This window comes from Penaeus japonicus, unplaced genomic scaffold (assembly GCF_977035675.1).
Source record: "Penaeus japonicus unplaced genomic scaffold, GWHDUDI00000001_assembly GWHDUDI00000003, whole genome shotgun sequence".
Taxonomy (NCBI): domain Eukaryota; kingdom Metazoa; phylum Arthropoda; class Malacostraca; order Decapoda; family Penaeidae; genus Penaeus; species Penaeus japonicus.
In genome coordinates this window covers 9,646,091-9,656,090 of record NW_028234405.1, presented here as the reverse complement: position 1 = coordinate 9,656,090, position 10,000 = coordinate 9,646,091, and the positions used below count along the sequence as shown (strand labels likewise).

Sequence of the window (10,000 nt, the reverse complement as noted above, 5' to 3'; positions counted from 1 at the left end):
TTTATCTGTCTATATATATTTACCAATCTATATCATCTTCTATATCTATCTATCCATATCTATCTACATATCTGTCTGACTCTCTCTCTATATATATATCTATCTATCTATATGTTTGTCTGTCTGCCTATCAATATGTTTGTCTATCAATCTATTTATATCTGTCTATATGTGTGTATATATGCATATATATATATATATATATATATATATATATATATATATATATATATATATGTATGTATATGTATATATATGTATGTATATATATATGTATATATATATGTATATATATGTATATATATATATATATATATATATATATATATGTAGTATATATATAATATATATTATATATATATATATACAGTATATACTTATACATATACATAGAGAAAGAGAGAGAGAGAGATGATTAACAACAACAAACATGACTTTGCAGACGTGTGCTACAGTGCCCAGCGTGATGCCTTCCTGGTGGTGGTCAATCGCCACTGGCAGGAGACCCTGGATGCGCAGCCTTGGCATGTTGCCGGCATGACCTTCCGCGAGAGCCTGTGGGGTCGCTTCTACGGCTGCGACAGAGACAGGGATAACTACTTGGGCACAGACGAGCTTCTGAACTGCACGTCGTCTGCACCATTCAGGGCCCGACCTGAACAAGACCAGGAACTCACCAGGTACGTACTTGGAATTGGCAGAGCTTTTTTTCTGTCAGGGAGAATTTTGTTTTCCAATAGAGTTTTAGAATGTATGGGAGGAAAAATCTATCATGTTGGAAATACGATGTGTTTACATTTTTAAATTTATTTTTTATTTTTTATTTATTTTTTATTATTTTATATATATATATATTTTTTTTTGTCGAATTATTTTCTCTGGGTATCTCTAGAAGAGATATTTGGGTATGATAAGTACATAAAAAAAAATTCTGCTGCAGAGCGTTGTGTGTGGATGCCCTGATCGACGCAGCCGATGTGAACCGCGACTGGCGCTTGGACTTCGAGGAATTCACGACCATGCTCTCTCCGGGTTATCGTCCTCCTCAGAAGCGTGAGTATAACAGCGAGAAAAGAGTAAATACTCAAAGTAAACAAATAATAATCAAGGCTAGAGTAATGTGTAATAACTGAGTAATGACTTGTATGGGTAATGACTTATATGTACATGGATACACTATGTTTACTTTCAACAGAATGTTCGCTGGAAGGCAGTAAATATTATGATGGGGAAGATGTACATGTTGATGGCAACCACTGGTAAGCTTTCAATGAACTTTCAATCCTTGGTTTTGGATATGAACAAATATATTCAACTAATATTCTTTCTTTTTGTTGTGGAAAATAACACTTTAGCGTTTTCTCGTATGGAGATAGTTTTCTATGCTGTTTATCTGACCTCAAGAAAAATGAATGATAATGAAAGAGGTGGACTAGATATTTTGTCCTAAATATATACGTAAATTAATACATATTTCTTACATAATACATATATATATATGTATATATATATATATATATATATATATATATATATATATATATATTTCTTACGCAATATATTTAAATAAATATTTATTTTATTTTATTCCAGTGTGTGCGCTGTAGGCAGCTGGGTCTGCACATCGAGCTCAACGACACCCAAGAAGGAATTCGGCGTCCAGGAATTCGATGACTACGACGACGACTACGACTACGATGAAGACGACGACTTAGATAACAACGACAACACTGACCCTCTTGACGATGACTATAACGACTTGTTTAACGACGAGGATTACGAAGACGATGACGATAACGATGATGACTATCTCATCAATGACAAAGAGGAAGAAGAGTACATAGATCAGCTCTTCGAAGAGATGCTGGAGAAGCTGAGGAAACACAGGAAGGAGAACCAGCATCATCACAATCGATTGTAAAAAAGAAAAGGAAACAAAAAAAAAATGGACGAAGTCATCGCGAGGGTTTGGCTTGAGAGAGAGTTTTTTCGCTCTTGTTTTTTCGCTCTTGTTTTTTTTTTTTTTTCTTGTAAGCTCGTGGCATAGGGATATATCTGTAGGAATATGCAGTATATGGTATTTTGATTATTGATTTGAATTAAAAGCCCCGTGAATGGCTTGGGAGATCTTTCTGTTGAGGATTGATTTGAGTGGCTTTTGTAAAGTGATTTTATTAGTGAATCTTGAAGGAATTTTCTACGTTTAATTTTAATTGAGTACTTTTAGGTGAAATATGCATTTTCAATCCTTAGTGATCTATGGTATGTGAATTAACTAATGTAAACTTACTGTTGTATATGCATATAGTTCTACGTGACATCAAATAGAATAACAAAAATATTGAAATCCAGTCTGTTGTGCCAAATTATTTGCTCCGATGTAAATGAAAAACTTTTTTTTGTCGTTTCTACTGTATGAATTGCACTATTTTCCGGAAAATTTTATTTGAAACCTTTATTATGGATAAGAAACGACTTTTGAAAAAATAGCTAAATTTCGTAACATATATTTTTTCCAAATGACTAATAATTTTTATAAAAATTATTTATCGTAAAATTAAAAAAAAAACAAGAACAATTATCATATCTTATAATGGTTTAACACATGGATATTTTCTGTCTTACAACTGACTTACAAAAATACTTATCGAATGCAGGAGCATTAAATACTGTCTTTCTGAGTGTGGTGATTTTTTCAAGCGGTTTATAGCTAAATCGACATTGAATTTCTTTTTCCAGTGAAGATATAAATGGATACGAAATACCAGAATTATTCGAACTGGTATGATGTTCCATAATCAGTATATTTAAAAAAAAGCAGGCAGTTATTTCACTAGATTAGAACACTGTTGCGAGATTTTAACAAATTTAAATTAACGGCGATCTTCATTAATTGATGTCGTGCTTTTCCAATAAAAAAATTATAACAAATTATGTTTTCTTTGTTGTGTTTGATATCCAATGTTTATGGGCAACGTTTGGGGTTAATTATTTAATTAGCCTACCAAACAAAATAACTAGATTCTATTTCCTAGGTAACAGCCAAAGCCAAATACGGGCGGCAGTTCCTAAACGGATTGCAGTATATATAGTGTATTTTTTCCCTTTTTTCATATATGTGTGTGTGTGTGTGTGTGTGTGTGTGTGTGTGTGTGTGTGTGTATAGTATATATATATATAGTATGTGTATATGTGTATGTATGTGATATATATGTGTGTGTATGTGTGTTGTGTGATGTATATATGGTATATGTATGTATATATTATATATATGTAATATATATATATATATTATAATATATATATATATATGGTGTGATATATATATATGGGTGTGTGTGTATATATATATATATATATATATATTATATATATATATATATATATATATATATATTATATATATATATATATATATGTATTATATATATATATATATATATATATATATATATATATATATATATATATAATATATATATATATATACATATATATATGATATATACTATATATATACATATTATATATATATATATATATATATATATATATATATATATATATATATATATAGAGAGAGAGAGAGAGAGAGAGAGAGAGAGAGAGAGAGAGAGAGAGAGAGAGACATATATGAATTTTCCATAGCACGTTCACGATTAAACAACAACACCAAAAAAATCCGAATTTTCAAAAAAATCAGTTTTTGGGAAGAGGAAGGATTTTTTTCAAGTGGAAATATTCCCGTTTCTAGTTAAACTTTTCCTTTAAATGCGAAGGGGACTGTATCACAAGGTAATGTGATTAAAACAAATGTTTGACGTTTTCTTTTCTTTGTTGTATCTATTGGCTATTCAGCAGCAGTACATGCCAAAGTTATTAATCTAAATTGATGTTTTGATATTTTAAATGCTATTTGTATTAATACTTTGATGACTTTTCTCAAGACGTCTAACTTATTTGACGATAACGCAATAACTTAGCTGTTGAAAGTACTAATTAAAATAATTTCATGGGTATCATAAGCATCGTCTGGCTATCAACTGGCAAAATCTAACTTGCTTCCATATGACAAATAAATTTTATAAAAGACTTGCTTGAGAAGTGTTAGGGTTTATGCGAAGACGTTCGGGGTGGTGATGTTCCCATGTGAAAATTGAAAGTTTTCACAAGAACGCAAAAAATGGGGAAAAAATAGAAGAGAGTCTTCTAAAAATAGTTACGAAGGAGACATGCGACAATACAAAGTTACATGGAATTAGAAATGGGAAAGTGATGCTGTGATATTAGAAGGGGCAGTTATACGTTAATTTTACGAAATTAACAAAGAGAAATGAAAAGGTTCAATGACCAGATGAAGCTAACCGAAAAAGAGGACAATATATAAGATAATAGGACAATTCGACAGAATTGAAGGCTAAGACAACGAACCCAGCAAAACCTTTGATTTTTATATTTAGTTTAAAAAAAAATAAAAAATAAATCAAGAATTTGACAGCAGTTGCGTAGTAAACTTTGGAGTAAAGATGAGTCACTTTTTCGAGCAATATTTTGAACAATAGTATTTGAATAAAACGGTTAAGTATAATAACCCTGTAGATCAGTTATGTGACTGACTTTGCAATTGCAAGGTATTGGGTTCATCTGTGATTAGTCCCTTTCAGACCCAACTGAGAGTAATTACTAGCATCAGGTCAATGTTGGAGCAGAAAATCTACGGGACATGAGAGTGAGTGAGAGAGAGAGAGAGAGAGAGAGAGAGAGAGAGAGAGAGAGAGAGAGAGAGAGAGAGAGAGAGAGAGAGAGAGAGAGAGAGAGAGAGAGAGAGAGAGAGAGAGAGAGAGAGAGAGAGAGAGAGTTATATTTCATGGCGCCATACCGTCTGCCGGCCTGAGATGAGCATCAGTTTCCCGTGTCTTATTGATTTACATCATAATATGTTTGTTTCTTTAGTAGTTTATGTTTATGTAGATACCAATGTAAATAGCAATGTAAATAATAACAATTACTATAATCATAACTATTGATATTACATATATTTAACTGCAGGGGCTGTGATAAGAACTGAATTTAACAGGTATTGTGAAATATAAAGGGGCTGTGATAATAAATTAATTGGTATTGCGAAATTTAAAGCATTAAACACAGATTTCTGAAACAAGTACTTTGCACCTGGAACATATTGAATCACATCCCATGCAACATTTCGGAGACAAGAGAAAATGAAGACCAAGCTAAAAAACAGCGCGAGGAAGACATTCCACCTTATCCAATAAACATTTCAATATTGATCAAATAAACATAGCCTTTGAGTCCTGTGCTTGAACAACCATCTTTCCTTGATAAGTCGATTAGGTCTAGACTCCATATTGTTTTCGCTGAAGTATAATAATGAAGAGATGGTGGAATAGATGCTATTATTGATTAAACATTTATAGGGCTCAGGCATAACCCGGAATGATAGTTGCATATAGTAATCACTGAGCTATAAACAATGAGTACATGAGCATGGCATGGTTAGCCTCATGACAGTGCAACAGCAGGCTAGGAAATCTGTACAAGATAGGTAATTAAGCCCGAAAGTACAATAAATGCAAAATTATTACATTTTTGCAGCCACTTGCAATTGATAATTATTTAATAGAAACAAAGACTTTGGCTTTAAAGTTAACAAAGCTTTGCCTAAATGCCTGAGATATAAAACAATGTATTTTATTTTATATATTTTTACCACATTGTACTGTAAAGTAAGCCATTATCGTGTCCAATGTGTACTCACAGTACTGAAGTATTCTGTAAGACAGATGTCATATCTATCATAAAAAAAAGACTTAATGCCCCAATTCATGGATCAAAATATTGCAACACATTGAGGTGAAATACTACAAATTATCTATGATTCTCCCTGTGTAGGGCCATTAGGCAAGAAAGAATATTGTTGGGTGGTTTGTGAATTTTCCATTTTGTTTTACATATCATTTTTTGAAACAAAAAAGGAGCTGCATTGAAGAAGAAGAAGAAGAAGAAGAAGAAGAAGAAGAAGAAGAAGAATCTTCTAAAAAAATATAAAAAATAAATAGAATACTCCAATGCTCTTGATTCTGATAATTAAAGGCCCTTGAAAACTGAATGAGAAACTTGGTACAACAAATATTGTTTATTTATTTTTTCTTGGTGAACATATAGAAGTTTTTTGTGACATTTTTAAATCCCTAGTTGCAATAAAAAAAATTGTGAAAAGTTATAACCATAATATTTTTTTAAGTACACTTATAATAAATTAACTTTTTATGAACAGCTCAAAATATTCCGGACTGAACAAAGTCTTAAGGCCTTATCTATAATAAATCTACAATATAAGCAAAAATTGTATAAAATTGGAGACATGAAAGACTATATTTCAGTATAACATTCTTCAGAAGCAAGAAGCTACATGATCTTAATACTAAATGAAATAGGAATATGCACAATATATGACTGTCAGAACATGTTTATACTTTGCAATATTTCTTTCAAAAATATGATATTAACATATATTATATTAGGTAGGTTTGAGTCAAAATTATTGAAACAGTATCAGTACTGTTGTCATACATATACAAAATAGTTAGATATTCTAAAATGATAAGTTTAAACTTTTTTCCTTGTGTTTCTTTTATAAAATCTAACGATATGTTTTGTATATTAACAAAAATAATTCATATTTACTATACACTATCTCCAATGATAAATCTTCCACTAGTATCATATTAAAATACTTCTTATAATCTACATATAAACAGACATGATAAATCACAGCTGTCATAAAATTTAAAAGAGGTTTTCAAACTTAACAAAATATCACGACTTCCTTGTAAAATCCCTCTTACCACCGGTCTTAAACAGTAGTCGGACATTTGATACAGTAATGTCATGAGTTACTGCCTTGCACATATCATAAATGGTTAGAGCTGCAACAGTAGCTGCAGTAAGAGCCTCCATTTCTACCCCAGTGCGGCCAGAGGTGGTAGCTTTGGCATCTATTACAGTTCTATAACACATTTCTTCCTCAAATTTCTCCTGCATATCAAATGTAATCTCAATATGATCAAGAGGTAATGGGTGACACAAGGGAATCAAATCGGACGTTTTTTTAGCAGCCATAATGCCAGCTATGCGAGCTACCCCAAGCACATCGCCTTTCTTCATCTTATTCTCCTTCACTAATGCGAATGCCCTCGGTCCAAGGTAAACCTCTGCTCTCGCTATGGCTTGACGAACACTTATATTTTTGGAACTCACGTCTACCATCTGTGCTTCTCCTTTTTTATTGACATGGCTTAATTTCTCTTCCTGTTCTTTTTCAGTTTCTGGTTGACAATGATCAGAGCCTGCTTCAAGGTCTTTGCTTTTGTTCTCATTTGTATTTACATCATCTTTTGTGAAATTGTCCCAGAATTTTGCACTATGATCAATATAAAATTCTGGTGCTTCTACGACTACTTTTGAAATATTCTCTTGGAGAGGCTGTAGATTATTATTACTCTGTTTGTTCAAAGATCCATGTTCCCAATATTTCATGTGAGAAAACTCATCCTGTGGATGGGTAGTGAAGGTTTGAAGTTTCAAATTTTCCTCCTCTTTACCAGTAGTAGCTTGTACGCTGGACGTATGTAGCTGTCTTGATGTTAGCAAAGGACTTCTATGTATTGATTGAAGAACACCCAGTGGATAATATCCTTTACCTGGAGTCAAAAGAGAGAAAAAAAAAATCACAGATATGTTATATCTAAGAAAAATAAATCAACATATACAATACACTTGAAAAAGGAGAAAAGGAAATTTATATGGAGTTTGAGAGAAAAGAAGGAAGGGAAGACCCTAAAACTAATCATAATATATTTATATATACATACACATACACAGTTTGTACATACTATACTGTTTGTGGCTCCCACGGATCACCCACCAATTAAAATCATTGGACGATTTTTCAGCTTGGCCAGATTCTGCATACCTGTAAAGGAATATGGGAAAAGGTAAGTTTTACAAGAATCATAGCCCAAAATACTGATCAATAACATGTAGATGATGAGATTCAAAATGAAAAACATTGTCTGGTTAATCATAGCGCTAAAATATATACAATGATAACTATGACACATATCAAAATGATTATATTAATACAAAATCAATGACATTTTACTATAATTCTCTCTCAAGAAAGCGTGTCTGTATGCACGCATGCATGGACGCAAGCACACACACACACTAGCAATAAACAGTCTTTCTAATCCCATAAACACAGGCAATTACTTCTGTTGTAACTTCTCTGTAATCACAGATCTCAATCAAGATATTTGCCCATTTAACCAAAGAAATCAGTACCAGTGTAATTTCCCACTATAATTATCATTAACATTTTCTTTTATACAATTTACAAAACAAAAATGATCAAATGACAGTATATTTAACAGCTAAAAGACTCAAATACTAGTAAAATTTGAACATGAGTAAGTATCATATGACTCACTGAATTACTTTACATCTCTGGATATTCTGCCCTAATGTCCTCAACTACAGAGATGATGTGTCACTGAATTTCAACTGATTACACGTTAAATAATGTAAAGATCATACAAAACTACATGCGTAACAGCACTATAACAACCAATCTAATCCCATATCAAATACTTCATAAAGAATAGAGAAAAAACAAAATACAATCAGATGCCTACCAGCATGTTGTCTCTTCTTCCGTCCAACAGCTGCCCCAATAACCTCCAACAGCTCCTCATCAGTACCTCCACCACGGATTGAATCCCTGTAAAAGAAATCAACTAAGATAAAATTTCTACAAAAGAACAAACAACTAAGATAAAATTTCTACAAAAAGAACAAACTACTTAACATATTATATATATTCACAATGAAAGCTTCCTCTGTTACTGCTGGAGGCTACAAGAAATAAATAATCACTTTAATCAAATTTCTCTCATTAATATTGCCATCTTTAAAAAAATAAAATAATAATAAAACAAAACATACCTGAGAGACACTTCTGAAGCACCAAACAGACAAACCTTTAGGTTGCCATCTGCTGTAATGCGTAATCTATTGCACGTTCCACAGAAATTTTCTGACATGGACGTAATGAACCCAATTTGTCCTACAAAGCCTGGAACTTTATAGGCCTGAAGAAAAAAGAAGAGAAAAAAAAAACATGGTTTATATCAATCTAGAAATTTTAAACTATAAAAATGTTCATCATTATTTCTCTGAGCTTCACACAGAAAGATCAGTAATTGGAACATAAAGATATCTTCAAAACTTTTATCCTCTATACTCTTATAATGCTTTCTTACTTTATCTAATATAAGGAAACATGGCAGCTGGCTGTGCAATTTGACTAATGTGACCAAATGGACAGTAATCTTCATTATACTTTATTTGAACACCATAATATTTGATCATATTACTTCAGAACTCACTCTTGTACATTTTCACACACAAACACAATAACTAGATATCAAATTCCAGCCTTGTTACTTTGCATTGCTTTTGAATTTCTCTTTGACATACGTTGAATGGAAAATCTGAAGGAAAAAATAATACCTTTGATGTGTCATTAGCTTTATCATTTATCTTGACAAGATTTGGATGTACTTGTGCAATATTCTCCAACATCTCAGTGTAACTAACCATCTTCTTGTCAGCCCACCTGCAAAGTCAAAATCATTTGAAAATATTGTCTATAATCTTTTAAAAATATCATCAACTAACAAATTAGTTACAAAAATAAAGTCAAGTCAAAACTACAAATCATTTGAAAGAAATATCTAAAAAGTGATATATAAATAAGAGCAAGTAGGGACTACACATTAATTTTTAAAATGGATGAGAAAAGTGTAAAACAGTAACTAAATTCATGCAATAATGTAAACTTGTAAAATAATACAATCTACAGAATTTAGTTTCTGAATACAGTATCAGTATATCTGGTCATTAATCATTTTTGCCA

The 10,000-nt window shown here is 31.6% G+C and overlaps 2 protein-coding genes across 3 annotated transcripts in view; one reads left to right on the top strand and one right to left on the bottom strand.

The window, feature by feature from the left end:
* The window catches only part of LOC122245453 (follistatin-related protein 1), a 19,863-nt gene extending 16,932 nt beyond the window's left edge, over positions 1 to 2,931 (top strand). Inside the window, exons 6-9 of the mRNA XM_043003378.2 lie at positions 443 to 680; positions 941 to 1,053; positions 1,196 to 1,259; positions 1,594 to 2,931. Coding sequence (XP_042859312.2) covers positions 443 to 680; positions 941 to 1,053; positions 1,196 to 1,259; positions 1,594 to 1,921 — 743 coding nt within the window. The 3' untranslated portion in view covers positions 1,922 to 2,931. The remainder of the gene's footprint in view (positions 1 to 442; positions 681 to 940; positions 1,054 to 1,195; positions 1,260 to 1,593) is intronic.
* A 3,211-nt stretch (positions 2,932 to 6,142) lies between these two features.
* Positions 6,143 to 10,000, bottom strand: part of Mocs1 (Molybdenum cofactor synthesis 1) — a 9,740-nt gene continuing 5,882 nt past the window's right edge. The window contains exons 6-10 of one of the 2 annotated variants that reach the window (XM_086555148.1): positions 9,595 to 9,700; positions 9,028 to 9,173; positions 8,718 to 8,803; positions 7,917 to 7,996; positions 6,143 to 7,724 (exon numbers count right to left, since the gene is read on the bottom strand). In XM_086555148.1, coding sequence (XP_086411274.1) covers positions 7,941 to 7,996; positions 8,718 to 8,803; positions 9,028 to 9,173; positions 9,595 to 9,700 — 394 coding nt within the window. In that variant the 3' untranslated portion in view covers positions 6,143 to 7,724; positions 7,917 to 7,940. The remainder of the gene's footprint in view (positions 7,725 to 7,916; positions 7,997 to 8,717; positions 8,804 to 9,027; positions 9,174 to 9,594; positions 9,701 to 10,000) is intronic. The other variant, XM_043003372.2, reaches the window with a different exon arrangement.